Genomic DNA, 18572 nt, shown 5'->3' on the forward strand with positions numbered 1-18572 from the left:
CGATTTCTCTTATTTTTTATGTGCAAGCATTTTTCTCGTGAAGTACAGATCCAGCACTTCAAGGCTACTGATAACAAGCTTGTTTTTATCTTTCACAGAACCTGTGTGTAATGCCTCCCGCATCTCCTGGGATTTGTGTAGATGCAGGTGGAAAATTACTGCTGGGTGCATTTCAGGAGATTCCAAGAGCACACAGGCCGACTGTCGGAGCTGGGAAAAGGAACAGACAAAAACACTGCTGAGCCCCAGCATGTGAGAGCTTCTATACCTGCACTGCTACAGTCCAAAGCCACTCTACAGGACTGGTAGGACTCAGATGTGCTCATGGCTTTTGAAAGCCTCTGTTTCTTCAATGAGAATGGTGGCAGAGGTACACAACAAGAAAGGTTCCATCCACTAGTAACATGAGGCTGACATTGGAGGGCTCCCTGGGCACCATGCTGATCCAGGCTGGGTCTGCACTTGCTGCTCGGTTTGCTAGCGTCAATCACACTTGATAGGAAAAGTGAGGTCAATCCAGTGAAAAATTAAGCATGACAACTTCTAGAAAAACAGCAGGTACACTAACAAAAATACAAGAGTATTGACAAAATTTGGCCTCTAATGGAGCACAGGATTTAATACTACAAAGCATCTCAGTGATACTTGCAGCTAATTGAGAAGATCTGTACATCCCAGCTTGTATAAAGTGATAGAATGGCACTAATTAGGCCTTAAACTTGTTAATATTTAGGATAAATAGATGACTGGTAACAAAGTTTGATATTTACAACAAACAGGGCATGGGCTGTTAGTATGATTCAATATTCTAATCATCAGTATAAAGGTAAAATATTCTCCTGTTAAGACCACCTTTATGCACATCCACATCTACCCCCCTGGTGACACAAAGTTTTCATTCCACCTGATTCGAGCTGTCCAGATGTGAGGGAGCTCATCTTCCCTACTTGCTTAGATGTCTCCATATCAGATGGCACCTTTGGTGGGTGATTCTTCTTAGCAGAAGATGGATAGGACCAACAGCTCTCTGGAGATGACCATCTTTTTGCCCAGGACAGTGTGAAGGACTACAAGTTTAGTGGGACTGGGTGCCTAATATCCAAATGGTTTAGGACTTGCAAGAGAAATCTCAGGTTGATCTAGGTGGTTTCAGAGAACACCAAGCAACCTCAACAGTATAAACAAAGTTTGGCTGATGGATACAGAGGCTAATTTATCCTTTAATCTCACCCTTTCTGAGAATTCCAGCTTTCCCTCTGAGCATATTCACGTTCAAGTCATTTATTTTGGTGCATATAATTAGAGAACAGTTTAGACTGGAAGGGATCTTCAATGACGGTCTAGTTGAGAGGTCTAATCCAACCTCTCAACTGTGGGAAGGGATGCCTCCAACAGAACCAGGTTGCCTAAAGCCCCATCCAACCTGGCCTTGAACACTTCCACAGATGGGGCACCCACAGCTGCTCTGGGCAACCTGTTCCAGTGACTCACCACCCTTAAAGAATCTCTCCTTAATGTCTAATCCAATCTTGGAGTTTAAACTGTCGCACAGTCCAACCCTAGGGAAGGTAAGTGAACACTGAATTTGGCTTAGCGTTTCCCTCACTTATCAGCACCTTCTTCAAACAAGCTTTCCAAAACCACTCCCCCTTGTTTTCAGGCTGATGGCATAAGAGATCCACATGCCTGGGTGTTTGCAGAACTCCTCATTACCTAGAGTTAAAACCTGTAAGACAATTGCATGAGAAAAGTTTCTCAACTCCTGAAATATTTTCAGAATAAACATTCTAGAGACAGTTTCAGTATTACCCTTTTTGCTTTCAAGTCTTTTTTTATTTGACCTTTGGAACAAATATTTCACAGGATTATTTGTAGCTAAGGAACATGATGGAGAACTTGAAATATTCTCTCTTTCTGCCTGTAATTTGTTACTGTACATACGTTTTTATTCTGAATTGCACCTCCACTTCCAAAGTGTTCCATCTCTACCAGCTGGCAACTGTTATTGTGCAGTAACATTTCTTCAGTAAAGAGGCATTTCTAAAGTGATTATTTCTGCACATGGCACCTCCAAATGTTTTGCTTAGTCTTAACTAAATGCCCACCCTTTTTTCTGGGGTGCCTGACAATGACTTTTTAATTTATTTTTTTTATTTCAGAGTTTCCCTGAGGATTGTGGGAGAAGTACAATAATGATAATCCATTTACCACAGTAGTGTTGGTACTCATCTGGCCCTTACAGATGGTAGATACAGATTTCTTTATAACTGAAACTGTAATTTTCCCATAATCTATTTGCTACTCCCTTTGAAATGGTTGTGAAATCAAATCACAACCCAAAAATAAAAAAAATAAAAAAAAAAAAAAACCCAGACATTTTCACATAAGATAGAGGATTTGAATATTGCTGAAATGAGAAAGTCAAAACTCTGAACTCTTATTCAGCTTTAAGGGAAATCAAATCACAACAAAGACCTCTTTTAAAAGTCCTGCCTCAAACTGCAAAAACTCTATGAAATAAATCACAGTTTTCCCATTTTGAGGACTATGACTTTGACACACAGGAACACACAGGAAGGGTCATACAACTTGCCTTTTGAAGACCCAAGTGGAGACCTGGTAACTCCCTTTAAGTGTCTTTAAGATTCAACACTGTCCCCTTTCCAAAAATGATTGCCAAATCCTTTCAGCAATTCAGCAAGACAGACTAAACAAGAAAAGGAAAAAAGGGGCAGGAGGGAACACATTTCTTGCACAAATGTGTTACTTAAAAGTGTTCTGGGTAACAGGAAGGAAACAGTAAGCACATCTTCATTCACTGATGCCCTTGAAGCTCTAACTTGGGGGGAGGATGTAGCTTGCCTTGGGACCTCTCATTTTTGCATACAGGTGATGTTCCCACCTTGCTGCAAGGAGAGTTAACGTGCTTGTGAGGTGAAAGTAATTTGTCATGATATAGAAAAGTGTCCATCAAAAAAGAAATCAAGGGTTGGATGTAAATCAAAACCCCAGAGTCCTAGTTTACTCCCAGGGCTCATTTCAAGACCCAGATATAAAGCATTAAGAATTAATGTTACTGATATTAGAGGCTGGAACCACATTTGTCTTTTCCTTAGCTTTTAGTTTATCTTAACATCGGCCTTAAGGGGCCTTGTAATAATCAAATTTTGCATATTTTTCTTCAACTTCCATAGCTGATCTCTACAGTACTAACTAAAAAGCCACTGGTTTTTCAATCTTGCAGATACAATGTCTTGTTCTTCCCACAGCAGCTGGGAACAAGCATTCTGTTTGTGAAAACATGTAAGCAGAAAATAAACTCAAGGATTCTGATGCAAAAAATAACTTGTTTTGGCAAGTTAAAGTATTTTGTGTGTGTGTATCTGCAAGGTGTTGGTAGGAAAGCTAATTCCTAGTTCATCCAAAATATTGTAGAAGAATAACCAAAACAAAATACAAAACCCCCTAAATACCAGTGCTTGCCAAGTGGTAGAAAAACAAAACAAAACAAAACAAACCTACTGGTAGCAAAAAAGTATTTACTTCCTAGCATCTAAAGTTGTTATGGGCATTAGAGAGCATTTAGGAAAATGCATTTTAAAAAACCACTGAAGTGTTATTTTAATAACTTGAAACAGGAGACAGAGTCAGTGCTACTGATGCATGAAGTTTGGCTCTGTCCTTCCTTCTCCTAGCAGGTTGAATTAAGGACTGCCCGTACCACCCCTGCAGAGTGATCTCTTTGTTAGCCATCAGCCCTCTCTGCGCCAGGAGAGCTCAAAACACAACTTCAGAAGTAAAGTGCCTCTCTTGGAAATGTAAAACCAGGACCAAATGTTTGAGCTGCCCAAAGAATAATCCCAGGATATGACAAAAATATTGGATTTCCAATTTCTTGGCTGTTGTGTGTTGCCTATGTTCAATACCATGAAAACACTGGTTATTTCAGCCATCAGTTTCTGGACACTGAAGGCCTGTGGAAAAAGACCTACCTCTGCTATTTTATCATGGCTGTTTGCTGTCTATTGCTCAGAGACTCCTTGGTACAGCGCAGCTATGCACAAATACAGCTGTCCCAGCATACAAACTGCTAACTTGCTATGTGTGAAGCCACATTTTCTCTTGACAAGACAGCAAAACTGTCACCCTGGCCATTTTCTCTTGTACCCACCCAGTTGTAAAGCACCCGACTGATGTTTAAAAAACACCCTCTGCTTCCTTACAGAGAAAAAACTATGACTACACTTATATCCATTTAAAGACTTATTAAACTTCCAATCATATTTTTAATACTTTCTCAGTCCACGGACTGTTGATTTCACAGCGCTATATACAGCTGTAAACATTGTAACCTCAATATTTCTACTTGCTTGGTGTATGTAAACCAGGTTCAGAGAGTCTTCTGAGGTGCAAAACAATCCTGAAACTCCAGTTGGAGACTTTTGAACCAAGGGCTGGGCCACGAGCTTTCCTCTCCAAGCAGTGTGACTGTGCCAAGGCGTTCCTTGCCTCATGCTGGCTGTCAGTGCTTGCTGAGCAGCTCAGAGATCTCATCAGAGGCATTCTGTGCACACCAACACAGCAGCCTGCTGCAGCACCCATGCAGACCTGCAGGGTGGAATGAATGTGCCTCTGAGTTCCCCACACTAACCACCAGGGACTGCCCCTACGATAGAGACAGATGCACACAGACACCAAGTATAAAAGCCAGTGATGTTTAAGGCCATGGAACGTGATCCTGTAAATCATAAGGAAGGCCTGACTTGCAAACAGTGTCTTATTTCTGAAAGCCAGGTGAAAACTCATGGCTCAAATAGAGTTCTCCTGCAGACTTCTTGCAGGGTAAACATTATCTGGAACATGAGCTGCCTACGCTGCTGTGACATGAACAGCCGACTTTTTTGAAGCTTCATAAAACTCCTAAGAATGTTGTGCTGCATTCCTAAGAATTTAACAGCAACTTTTCCACTTAAGTTCTCAGTAAAAATGAATTAAGATGGCAGAAATATGATATAAGGATAACAACTTGCAGTAGCACTTGCTTACATCTGCTTCACTTGAATATCTTAAGCTTATAACCAGCTTGTTTCATTTGCTTTTCAACCCTTAATCATCAGTCTCATGGTAATTTGGTATGTGCTGATGTAGCAAATCACACTTATTATCTGTGCGTGTCTTAAAAAGAAAAAGGACTGTTTGACAGGATTTTATTTCATAAAATTTACTTTCTGATCCAAAGTTATTAAGGAAATAGTGCTGCATTAACTGCCAGATACATGGTTTGCTATCCATTTGCTCACAGTTAAATTGAAATAACCCTCTCCAAATTAAGCAGAGTCATGTAATGTGTATATGCATTTACTGAGCAATATTTTCTTGCTGGGTTTTATCAGTCTAAGGACAATAAATTAGAGGAGGGTGCAGGGTTGTCCCCACCAGCTGCGCCCCATCCACACACAGAAAATGTTAGTCATGTGAACTTGGCTGTGTTTGAGCTGACAAACCCTGCTAAGAGACAGGACAGCAGTAATGACCCAAATTGCTTCCAGAGCAGCAAGCACCTCTGCATGGGGCTCTGAGGGTGTTGAGATGCACCAGCTGGGACAGCTGTGATTCGTGCTCAATGTGTGCTGCAGAAACACACCTTTCACAGCTGACAGTCTTAAGAACTAGCACTCATGTAACCAGCTGTGTAAGAAGTCACACTTAAAAGAACTTGACAAACCTCTTCTTCTGAGTTTTGCCTCTTATTTGAGTTAGACTTGGACAAAGAGATGCAAAGACAAAGCTTTCTAAATATCTGGTGCATACTGCATATTGCCTTAGAGCTGCCATTAACCATGCAAAGGTGTAAAGTAATTACAGCACAGTAATAAAAGTTACAGAAAACATTGACTGAGAACCTCCCCTACACAGACTGTATTTTCATATTGTCTATGCTCTTGGTGGATGAACTGCTGTGGAATCCAACTGGAGCTCATGAGTACAGTCAGAAAGAAGTTAGACATCAATGAGGACATATCCCAAACATATCTTGGGCATATGGGATGTATGCTCAGTAACTGGAAAAACAAAAACTGTGCTCCCAAGTGCTCATCAATCAGATTTGCATCTAATATGAATACTGCTCAACTAGCAGGGACCATGGATCACAGGTCTTGACCACTTCTGTGTCTACATTTGGCTGTCTTTCTACACTTCCTACCAGTGGTAAAGAGTATGCCTTGTAGTTTTCTTGCTTGAAACTTTTTGCTAGGGTGCAGCACTGCCAACTCAGGCATGCTTTCTGCAAATGCAAATAGTGGTTAAAAAACCAAATCAAAACAAAAAAACCCCACTCAAACTTGAAAATCTTTCTAGAAGTTGCCAGATAGGAGAGCTGAAGGGAATGTCATTATGACTAAGAGGCTGAATTCCATGCACAAAACAGCTATTTCTAGTGATAAAGCATAAAGGTTAAACAACTAAGGACAAGACTGCCAGATGTAAAATGGAAAGTTTCCAATTTAGGAGCAGCAGAGGAAGAACATGAATTAATATGGAAAGACCAAATTAGCATTATAAAAATCCTCCGAGCCAAACCAAATGCCATTGAAAATAAACTCAGGAACTCTCCCCCTTTTCTGCTCCCTGCATTCCAAGGAGGATTGAATTTAGAACAACCATAGGGAATTTTAGGGAAATCTTACTTAAATGCAGAGCAAAGGCTTTAAAAGTTAGAGACTGCATGTGCTTCAAAAACACTATTAATCATTCTAGATTCTTCTTTAGTACTGCTGTTTAAAAGGATATAAGTATTTTGGACATAAGTTTTCTCATTAGTTTTATCTTTAGTGAAATTGGTAAAGATCAGGCTGATTCTTCAACAGTTTTGAAACTGGGGTATTAAATAATTTCTACTTTTTATTAACTGGAAGAAAAAACAAATACACACACACAAAACCAACAAAATAAAAACCACACTAACAACCAAACACTTTGCAAATACAAAAAAAATCCACAGGTCGTTGGGTTTCCAAGCTAGACTACATTTCAGAGCTAGCTTTGTTAGCTCTACATGCAGAGATACACTGTCAGTCTGGGTGTCCTGCAGTGCAATATTCTGTGCAGATTGCTCTTACTGGTCTCACACACACTTTTGTGGCAGATATCAGTCTACAGTGGTATTCCTCAAACTGAAGATATGTCATGGATTGTTCAGTCCCTAAAAGTCTATTACAGACTTTAAATTGGACTCTTGGAACCTGGATGTAGCAGATTGAACATCAGCACTGCTAGACTGATGGCTGCCTTCAGGCTTTTCTGTTGAGCCTGAATTTAAGAAGCTCCCACAGGATCTGACAGCAAGAAGAGCTTCCACACAGCCAGGATCCAAAAAAAAGCAGACACGCAGGGAACTACACTGAAAATAAATGAGGGATATATGTAAGAAAAACCTGATAGGATTCAGGATATTTAAGCCGAAAAGGATCAGGAAGAGCAGAGTGTCAAATGCTGCAATTAGATGAACAGACTTCAGGACTGAAGAGAGCAAACAGCAGCATGATGTCTTATGCCACTGCACCTCTTATATGGCTCCAGGGTATGTCTGCAGGAGCCTGTGCTCCTATATAGATGGAGACTGAAATTCCAGCATAGAAATTGGTAACCACAGGTAAGGCAGCAGTACTCAAAATTAGCAAAACAATTTCGCCATTGATCCCTCTGATTGAACCCCTGATCACCTGGCAACATCACCTGCAAGTCTGAACATCTGAACTTACTGGGCAAACCCAAAAGCCTTATCTGATATTTATGAGACACCTGACAATGAAGCCCCACTTTCATTCTTGTAGCATCCATGATTATGTCAAACACAACACCTCTCTGCATTTTAGAAGTTAAAGAACAAGTAAGATCCCCAAAATACCAAGATTCCCTACATTGTGAGGACAGTCTGAAAAACTCCAAACATTGCAGAAATGCAAATATAATCGGTCATTCAAAGAAGAAAATTATTCATTGACAACATCTAATCTTATATTGTTTCTCAACACTGTGATACATTTTATGGGTACGAACAATAAGTAAATGGCTATTGCTGAAGGCAGAACGTGGCAGGAGATGAAACAGTGGATATTTGGTTAGCCCCTTCACCTGACAGGTGAACTTACCCTTACCTGTGACTCTCAAATAATAGTTCTTAAATAAATCATTAAGTATATTGAGTAGGATAAGCTACTTACTCTTCTACAGTCAAAAAATCGTAGGCAGTGTTAATTGAGAGGAAGCAAAATCTATTCCCTCTAAGTTTACTAATGGGATTCATCTCACCTAAACTTAGCTGTGTAAGTGACCATCGAGTTCAGCTTCACCTGTATCACCACTGGAGTGTGGTAAGAACCTCTTGATTCAAACTTACCTAAGGTAAGTGTCTCAAATAAGCTGGAAAGATTTCCCCTTCCTCTCTGAAACCATTCTGTGCTCTCCACGGATTTTGGCACAAGTGTAGATGTATCTTTAAGCTAAAAGACACATGACATAAATCTCACCTCATGTTCCAGAAAGAATATTACAAATTCCTTTAGGAAAGACCCTTGTCAGGTAAGAGAGAACCTCATTAGCACTTAAGAGGGCTTCTTGCAAGGGAGCTACAATCTTTGGCTCACTACTGTTTACTGGGAAAGCAACTACTGGCATTTGCAGAAGAGTCAAGATGCAAATCAGTGGCTCTGTTGGGATATAGGTATGCCAGTCCATGCTTCTCTGATAAAACTGGAATCTAGGATTATGAAGGAAGAAAGATCTACATGCTCTCAAACATGCAGATAAAACCAATCTATGTCTTTATTCTGGTAAAGGGTGTAAGATCAGGCTTTAGCTTCACAGCTCTACAGTTATACAGCAGAGAGAAGCAGAGCAAGGAGAAGCTGACAATGAGAACACGGGAATCCTAAAAAGAGAGGAAAAGAAAATACAAGAATCATCCAAACCTCCAAATATAAGTGTAGGCCAATGCAAAAATAATGCACTACAACTGCGGGATCAAACTTAGGAGGATTATACTTGATTTCTTATAATCTACTTTCACCCAAAACAGGTTACATCTTTCTAACATAGTTAATGAACTTTCTGCATATCTAAGTGGCTGATAATCTGCCTGCTAAAATTTCAAAATTTCTTCACTGGCAAATATTCTGAGGCATCTTATTCCATGTCTAGATATTGAGAACATACTCACAGATGTATTAAGGTGATTGCTGTTCTGACCTTCCTGTGTTGGCATCAATATTTTGAGAGATTTCACAACAACTTTCCCAGTGACTTGCTAGTGAACACACAAAATCAGCTTACATGGCCCAAACAGGCATATTCATGTTGCTCCTGGAAGGTGGGAAGGTGAACAGACAGGAGCTGAGGATATAGGTATATGGCTGTGAGACCCAGAAAAAGCCCATGAAGCATAAGATAATACACCAAGATAAAAGACCTCTGCTTACAAAAACTGTCACTTCAGAGTGGACTTTCTCTTTTTAGTCAAAAAGTCAAAACTAAAACCTCCATGGAAAATACAGAAATACCAAACATTCTGCAATAGTGTTCACACACTCAGTGTTGATGTGACAGCACAAACATGTAAGAACTGAAGTCAGTTGTCAGTCAAGGAGTTAAAATCTTCCTTGAAGTAGGTCTCTATTTCCAGACAACCAGAACATAAAAACAAAACAAGTGACCTCCATGCCTATTAAAATAAATCTCCAGCAGAGTCTGGGTTTATAAAATGACTGGGCATGATGCAAATGTTGGCCACTGAACTGAAGACTGAACTGAAGAGTGGCCTACTTGTCACTCTTGAGAAATTGTGGTCAGACAAAACAGCACTGGAGATGGAAGATGTTTCCTACCCTTGAAAACACGTGCCTTGCCAGTTCAGGACTGTCCTTTAACCAGCCCAGATGTGGGCTAACCATGGCAGAGATGTTCACCTGCAACTGTTCCAAAATAGTTAAAATACTGCTCCTGTTGGAGCAAAGAACTAGATGGTAGTTTGACAGCTCCAAAGGGGTAGATTATCCCCAGCAGCTCACAGGACAGAACACTCTATTAGCTGGGTGGCTAGCCTGTTATGGACAGGCTGTGTATCTGCATCCTTGAAAGAGTAAAAAAGAGAAAGATGCTCTTCTCAGCTCACGTCTGACAGGCACTGTAAGCTCTTTGAAGCCCCCTCACTCCCACTTCCTGTACAGACAGCAAAGATAAAACCAATTAGCTCAGAAACATACAGGTCATTTCCAACTAAATCTGAGGTTTGCTTTATCGGATTTTTCAGAATCAAAGATATACTTGGAAACGTACATTATCTCAGTTGATCTCAATGTTAGGGCTATTCATGCTCCTCCTTTGCATTTCTTCTCCCCTGCACACCACCACTAGCACCTGCTTAGGAGAAGCTATAAGCTAGCATCTTTCACAAGTATGCTTTCATTGTGGCTGAATTTTGGCAGTGAGTCAACTTTTGTGCTTGATGTGCAACAGAGGAAGCTTCTGCCCACAACTACCAAATTTACCCATGAGAGGCAACTGTCCCGGTTTTTAGCAGGCTCCTCACTTTATGCCATTCACTGAAATGCACTCTCCCTGGTTCACTGCATGGAGAATCTGTCTTGCTTCCACATTCTGGTGAGACAGAGTGAGGCAGTGCTGGTGGGTACAAATCAAGTTCCTGCTGTGGATCTCTTCTGGGTACAAACATGACTGGCTGCTACCACAGCCACATTAGTGACAACTACCAAAATAAGAACACTAAGGCTGAAGGTAAGCCATGGAAACTGGTTCACCTCCACAACTAAGTGAAGTGAAAGAAATTGTTCTGCTTTTCATGTACTTAATTGCTTTCAATATATGCAATTGCTAAAACCAAGCCTGCACAGCTTAAATCCTGCAAAATGGATGCAATCCTGAAGCTGTGCATTTGACTTCTCAGTTGCACTGACCTTACTGTGTCCATATGCAAAAGCACCACATTCCCAGAAGGCCTGGTGCTGTGGGGAAACAGGAGAGATATCTCTGAGACTGCTCTTGCACAGAGTAAGTACCCCACAAATTAGAAGCATGCTGGATTACACAGCAGGAAGATGCAGCACTTGGACTTCTCCTGGTGCTGTGTCAAGGTAAGCAACCATGAGGGTTGTGTAAGCCTGGAGCAGGTACCTGTAAAAGTCCTGCCCAGTGACAGGGACCTTCCTTTCTCTAATTATTACTTCTGGAGGACTGATGTGCTTGTGACAGGAATGTCCTGCTAAGTTATGCCATGCTAGCTAGCAAGCAGTTCCATAAATATTAATTTTTGCATGGCTGTCAAGGGTTTCAGTTCTGGTTTTCAGTTCTGCTGACTACATGACACACGGAAGGTGGAATCACAATACCAGGCAGAGTTTAACCGTACATGCAATTCTTTTCTCTTGTGTACTCTCTTTGGAAATGCACTCTGACAGAATCAAATAGAGCTGCTATTCTTTGGCCACCTCTAACAATAATCATGATCTCAAGTTAATAAAGACACACAACAGCAAGGAGATCTGCACACAAGGTGGCCACCTATAATTCTGAGCTGTGGTCTGCTTAGCACAAGAGATTATGGTGTCTTTCTGGAGAGGCAGCATGTAACAACAAAAATTTATTTGGGGACATCACCAGGTCTTTCAAGGGAGATTAACAGCATCTTCTTTGGCAGTCAGCCAGAGGCATGTGAAACAGCCTACAACAGCTTTCATGACATCCAATACAAATGAAAGAGCTTAGCAACAAGAGTCAAGCATTTCTCTTTTCCAATAAGGAAGCTCAGGCACTTAGAAAATTTACCCTACACTGAACAGCAAATAAACTGCATACATACAGTTGGACAGAGAGATGGGTTCTCTTGTGCATTCCAGCTGGCTACATCTCTGAAGATTAGCACAGACACCCCTTGCTACTTGGATAAACTCTACTGCAGAATAAAACTGCTCCCTATCAGTCTAACAGAGGAGCCTCTACTACATCGCTCACTGAGTTTATTCACTGCCATCCTAGCTCAAACTGAAGTAGTGAAGCACAAAGACACAGTAAGATGAACAGAGATGCATCTTTCTGAAACTCAAGGAAGGAACACTCAAGTCAGTGTTCAGATTCAGGCCACTACTTCCTGCTTTCAGCTCTTTGTACACCAAATTCACTCACAAAGGAAACTGAGTAATCCCAGGTAGTTTCCTTTTGAATCACATCTAGTGACATTTGCGTTTTTGACAGGGGACTAAGTTGCTTCCTCTACTGAGAAATGTCTTATCTGCCAGCACATTTAGGGACAAGAACCTGCTCTTGACTACAGCAGTAGTAGGAGATACAACCTAATTTGACTGGTGTTGCTAACAAAATAAGGCACCTTACAGTGAAGTGCTTGCAAGCAAGTCATCATCTGGCTATTTTTGAGGCCCCGAGTGGGATCTACTGTGCATTCGTGAGGATTTGGTAATACTACTGTATCCTTTTCCTCCAAGGCTGGAATTGCTTTCACAGCTGGGTTGGCAAAGGGAAGAAGGGACTGTATTTTTGAAATTATAGGAAATGTTGCCCACATCAAACTCTCTGCTCTCCGCCCCTTCAGTTTTGCAGAAAAAAATTAATATTTTATGTAAAACAGCCTGCTTTGACAGCTGTCTGAATGCCCCATTAAACTTTTTCCACACCTCAGGGGTGACAAGTATCCGGTCATAAACTGCAATTTTTCATGGATTTTCTAAGTTACAGGTTGATACAAGAAACAGTTATCACTCTGATCAGTATGTAGAGGAATCACACTCTTTAACAGTACTCTGATGGACACAGCAAGAGTTAAAGAATAGATTTAAAAAGCAAAACCCTTTGGTTTTGAACATATGGCTCATAGAAAAATGTTAGCAGAGATTATTTCACCAGCACAGCCCTGAGACAGCAATAAAATGTAATTCCATGATGGACAAGTGCCATTATTTGTTGTGATTGTAATTACCACTATTCATCTTCTATTTACATGTCATGTAAACATATACCATATTTTGTAACAGCACACTGAAATCAAAGCTACTGCCCCAGTGACAAATTCAGTTCTAGCAAATATTTAACAGTAGACATTTACATGTGCCATGCACAACTCCAATGAGAGCCAGTGAGCACTGAAGGACATAACTGCAAAGAAAACATCACCCTTCCATCCTCCCTAGTCCAAGATAGTAACACACATTTCACCGTTAGGATTGCAAATTTGAAATCTCCAGTCTTCAACTCAATCCATGGGTGACAGAAATGAGGAAGAGGAACAAAGAGAGGAGACTAAGGTAATCAAAGGTTTGCAAAAACAATTTTCTGCAGGCTAGGCCCTAATGCCTTTGTAACTTCCCTCCATTTAAATCAACTAAGAGTTCTGGCTGTCATCCAGCATTCCTAGCTTAAGCACCTGTATAGAATTGAAATTCTAGGTGACCTGTGAAGCCATCCTCCTAAAGTAAGTGCCTCATTTCCTCTGTATCGCCATATGAGAGAGGCGCCCTAAAGGCCTCTGGAAGGAGGCCTTATTAGCTCCTCCTGGCTAAGAAACCTTCCTCAAAACTCTGCCTGCTCTTATAGACAGACTGCAAAGTCCATTACAGAGCAACACAAGTCTGCAATTCTCCTGTGTGTTTCACTCCTCGACATAAGCTGCCAATTCAAACTCAATAGCTTCTTTCAATTTATTCAAAGAATCAGGTCTTTTCCCTTTCCATCTGACTCTAGAAAGCAACAATCTTCTGAGCTATTTTCCACTCTCCACAACATCCAGGATTCCTAACTGAAAACGTCTTCTTTCTGTCAAAACAAGCTGCACTGCTCGTCAATTTCTTACTTTAGGTTGCATCATCTTTTGCTGTTTTGCTGTCTCATAAGTGTTGCCAACTCTGAGCCACGGAGTCATTGATTCTGCAGTGGCTGTATGAGAACGGGTCATCTGAGTCCACGGGGCAGGCAGGAGGAAGAAGGCCAGCTGTCAAGCAGTCAGAGTAGGGAACAGTATTTTCCAGCAGACCAGTTCTTGACATGGTCTGCCTGTGCAGGCTGTGCCAGAGCACCAGGCAGTGGACACTGCTGGAGTCAAGTAGAACCTCCTCCTGATGAGCTGCCCTAGGCTCTGCCTATCCCTGCATTCTCTCTGTCCTGTAGCTTTTGCATCACTAAAAGCTGCCTGTATCTAACACAGGACAGGTACTTCAGCAGCCAGGAAAGCATGTATGGATTATACATAAAAAGGATACATGGCAGAACACACAGATCCAACCTGAATCTTTACTTGATGACTAAACAACATGGAACATGAAACAGAGGGCTTTTCTCTACTGCTGAAGCCAAAGTCCCTGTCTCCATTTGCTGACTTGTAATTCAATGTTATTTTGCTGCAGTGCATCTGAACGCTGTAGTCTGTATTTGAGGGCGCTCTAGCAGCTGTATGGAAGGCTGGCAGGAAAGGGAGTCCATCACAGCAGAGTCCTAGAACTCAGACACATCCCATCTTGCAGAAGGCCTCTTTCCAAGCTATGAACAGCTGACCAGCAAGAGCTACTGCTCCCTGACAGTGCTAGGGCAACACAGCACTGCAGCAGTGTTCATTAACCCACAGCAGCATTTCTGTCGAGGACAGCATTTGCATCAAAGTCTGCCCCAACCACAAGGAAGTGGCAAGTAGGGGGAGGGAGAGACAGTCTGGTAGTAAAACTGATAAGGGATCAGCATTAAATCCATCTGATGAGAAAGCTGTCATTTATTACTTCCTTACGTGACACGCTTCAACATTCTTCCAGAAACAAAGAGACTAAGGAAACAAAGTAAATATCAGGATCAATCCCTTGTGTTTCTCCTGGCATGACACCTCTCTAAGAAAACAGCTTTTCTGAACTCACGCCCAGCAACTTCAATGACCTTGATACAAATCTCTCAATCTTGGTACCCCGTCACACGAGTTTGCAAGAATCTTAGCTCTTATCTGCAGAAGTAGCAAGTTTCTAGTCTCATCTCGCTCACTGGAGCTGGAGGGTGCTTAAAAAGGTGACTTGGTGAAGTTTATAAAAAGCTACAAAAGAATAAAAAGTGGGCAGATTAAAAACATGTGAGCAAATTACTTTAACCGCATGTTTTGACTGTATTTTTTAGTTGTGGGAGGGAAGCTTCCCTAGGGACTGCTGGAAGGTGAAAATGGGTGAGCTGCTGCTGGGGACCATGCTTCTGTTGCAAGGCTGTAAGCACACACCATTCAGCTCTGCATCCAGCCAGAAAGCTGTGTCTGAAGAGGTGACAGAGCTCTCACACTTCCATGTTTGCTGCCCCACAGGGATTTGGCCGACATGGGCCTTTGATGCCAATGCAAAGGAAAACCACTCCCAAATTAATCTGTGTAAGTGTCTCTCAGCAGCAATCTGAACTCTGCAGTAAAAGGAACAATTCTGGCTTACTCTGTAAAAGCACAAGCATGACAAAGGGTAGTGCACTTAGCTGGGACTCACAAAAGACCTCAAGTGATGTTAACATCAAAGGTACACCTCTTCTCATAGTCACGTCTACTTTTTGGCAGCAGAGAGGGATTGGAAAATCGCTGAGGGAAAAACATTCCAGAACTAATATCCCAGTACTGGTGTTTGTTAATATTTTAAACATCTTCTGCACTGGGCACTTAGTGCTTTTCAACCTAGGAAACACAAGAGCTCGTTTCTAAGCTGATTTTGTTTGGAAAAGGTTAGATTAACCATCCTTATTATCACTGTTCTACCTTCTGCAATCAATCTTCCTCAACACCAGAAGTGTTCAGAGTTCTACAGACAAGCAAGGCACTAGGCAAAGGCACAGGTTGGCAGCAACTACATGTGTGATTTGACTGGTTTGTTTTTGGTTTAGTTTACAGAAATAAGGCCATTTTACTTATGTCTTCATGCATGCGTATCTACTGGTGGAGGAATATCCCTGTGTGAAATTTCTTACATGATACCAGTTTGTGAAATAACAAGCTGAGTCTGCTGATGTCAGAAAAGCAGCCTTTTCTGAGTTCTTTTTCAGTGTATTTTTTTTTCTCATGCCTTTCTTGCAATAGGAGAGTTGCTCTCTGTCTCATGCTTACGTCAGCCCAGAAGACCCTCCCAGGCAGTCTGTGGAATCTGAGTGTAAGTTTCTTGGCACGTGTTTAATTTCTTTTAGACTTAGAAGCATCAGAAATGAAACTGAATCTGCTTTCTCAGAAAATATATTCTTCTCTCTTTCCCCAGGAAACCTTAGCCTTAGACTACTAGGAGATGACTGGCACTTGGATGAAAGCAAAACAAAAGTTTTGTAAAGCTGGCTTCTAAGCACATAAATGTTGATGCAAACATCATTTCAGTCTGATTTACAAACAGTAAGGCAGTGCTCTAAATGTATTGCCCTGATCATTAGAAAAACTAATTCTGAGGGACATAAATGACCTAATGCTCCATCAGAAGCACTGGGAAATAGCAGTCACGGTGAATGATGACACTTGAGATGATATATAAAAAACATTCGCTTAGAAGTAAATGTTCAATGGAAAGACTGGCTCATTCTTTAGAAAGGCAAAGTTTGGGTTTACTAATTTCATGTCATGAAATCTCACACACCTAAATGAAAATTCAGAAGCCTCTGGCCTCCATCCTTCCTTCACTCATTAAAGATTTAATAGCAGACTGCGTGAGTTCTAATGTTATTATAATGAAATTAATGCCTGAAACTATACACGAGTGTAATTTACTGCACACACTGGGAAGTGTTTGCATAAAGTGATTTACTGCCAGACCCCACCAGTCAGAGCGGATTCACGTCCACCTGTAGGTACAGGACTGCATGAACTCCCGCAGTTCTGAGTTAAGAGTTGGGAGACACCAGTTCCACGAGAACTGGGAGCTTCTTTGCACTTAAAGTGGAAACGAAAGGCCTCCACAATGGAGCTGCCCAGGGCCCTCTGAGAGCTGGCGCCAGACGGGACCCCGGCGCTGTGTGCCGCCGAGCCCTGCCCGCACCCTGTCTGCCTCACCTGCTGTACACCAGGCACTCCATGTGGTTGATCTCCTTGTCGGAGCGGTAGCGGCTGTAGTCCTCCCACAGGTCCTTGATGGCGGTGACCGCCAAGATGAAGAGCACGGGGGCCAAGGCCAGCTCCGGCTGGAAGGCATTGACGGCCGGCACGAAGTTGAGGAGGGCGATGAACACAAAGTAGACGTTGGCCAGGCGGTGGAACTGCTCGAAGAGGTTCTTGGGCAGGAAGGACAATGCCGTGTACTTGGTGGTCTTGAGCCGGTTGCAGGCCAGGACCGTCCCCTTGGACTTCTCCGGCTCGGCCTCAGGTAACAGCAGGCTGGAGCGCACCAGCCGCGTCTTACTCTCCTTCTTCTTCCTCCGCCTCCTCTTCCTCTGCCTCTCCTTCCCCTCCGGCAGCACCTGGGGCGCTCCCTCTCCTCCTGCCGTGCCCTGGGACATCGCTGCCGCCCCGGTGTCCTACCCGGGCAAGGCGGGCAGCTCCCACGGCAGGCACGGCCCTAAGTTATCATCGTCCGCCGCCCGCCACGGCTCTCCTTTCCTCTTCCCCTCCGGGGGCGGGCGGGGGGGAGGAGGGCTCTCTCGAACCCGCTCCCAGCCGCTCTGTCGGGACCTCTCTCGCTTTCTCCTCCTCCTGCTGGCCGGGGAGGGGACGTGGGCAGGCGGGGGCCCGAGCCCTCCTCCCGCGGGCCTCTCCCGTGCCGGGCGCGGGGGATGCGGGGGCCGCCGTGCCGCGGGCCGGGCCGGGGCAGCGGGAGACGGGAGCGGCCCTTCCGCGCCCAGGCTGCCCCGGCCCGCCGAGCACAGCCGGCAGCGCACTTAGCGGCGGCTTTTGACTCCGAGTTGCGTGTGGGACGGGGAAAGAGGTTCGAGCGGGGAAAGAGAAAATTCCCGCTGAAGCGTCGGCGCTGCGCGCGGGCCTTTATCCACGGTGCCCCAGCACAGCTGGTGGGAGTTTCTACCGGCTGACTCAGGGCGAAACTCCACGTTCTGCCTGAATCCGTGTGCCACGTTGATACCCATCCCCGTGCTGAGCCTGGAAGCCACAGCACAGCATCTCCCCGCTCCTCACGTCTGTCTGGTGCGCCGGCGCTGCTGGTGGCGGCCGTGGTGCCTGGGACAGCCCCACAGGTGGGAACCAGAAAAATGAAATTTCCGATGGAAAACATTCGGCACTGCCACCTCCGCACACGCCCTGGCAGCGGTGTGCTGCAACGCACGTTCGCCTCTGTGGATTTTCCTATTCTCTCGTGGTAGGGTAGGTCTTACCAGCAAGGACTGGAAATGCCAATCTCTGGCTCTGTGGTTTATGCTCTGCGCTTTCTGGAGAAAGATACGGTTGTGGGTCATGATGGATAGACAAGAAATACAGAAGAGAAGATAATTTAGATTGAAAGATTTAGTCTGAAATCACAAGTGAACAAATGTAGTGAATCAATGCAGAGATTTAAAAAACGCATAATAAAAAAAAAATTTTGCTGCTAGGTGTGACATGAGTCTTTACTGCATGGTTT

The 18572-nt window shown here is 43.1% G+C and overlaps 1 protein-coding gene across 1 annotated transcript in view; it reads right to left on the reverse strand.

Moving 5' to 3' along the window:
• ATP10A (ATPase phospholipid transporting 10A (putative)) overlaps positions 1-17499 on the reverse strand; it is a 109588-nt gene extending 92089 nt beyond the window's left edge. Inside the window, exon 1 of the mRNA XM_058044729.1 lies at positions 17057-17499. Within this exon, the coding sequence (XP_057900712.1) occupies positions 17057-17499 (443 nt within the window). The remainder of the gene's footprint in view (positions 1-17056) is intronic.
• Between the last annotated feature and the right edge of the window lie 1073 nt (positions 17500-18572).

The sequence above is a fragment of the Melospiza georgiana genome, chromosome 2 (assembly GCF_028018845.1).
Source record: "Melospiza georgiana isolate bMelGeo1 chromosome 2, bMelGeo1.pri, whole genome shotgun sequence".
In the NCBI taxonomy this organism is placed as follows: Eukaryota; Metazoa; Chordata; class Aves; order Passeriformes; family Passerellidae; genus Melospiza; species Melospiza georgiana.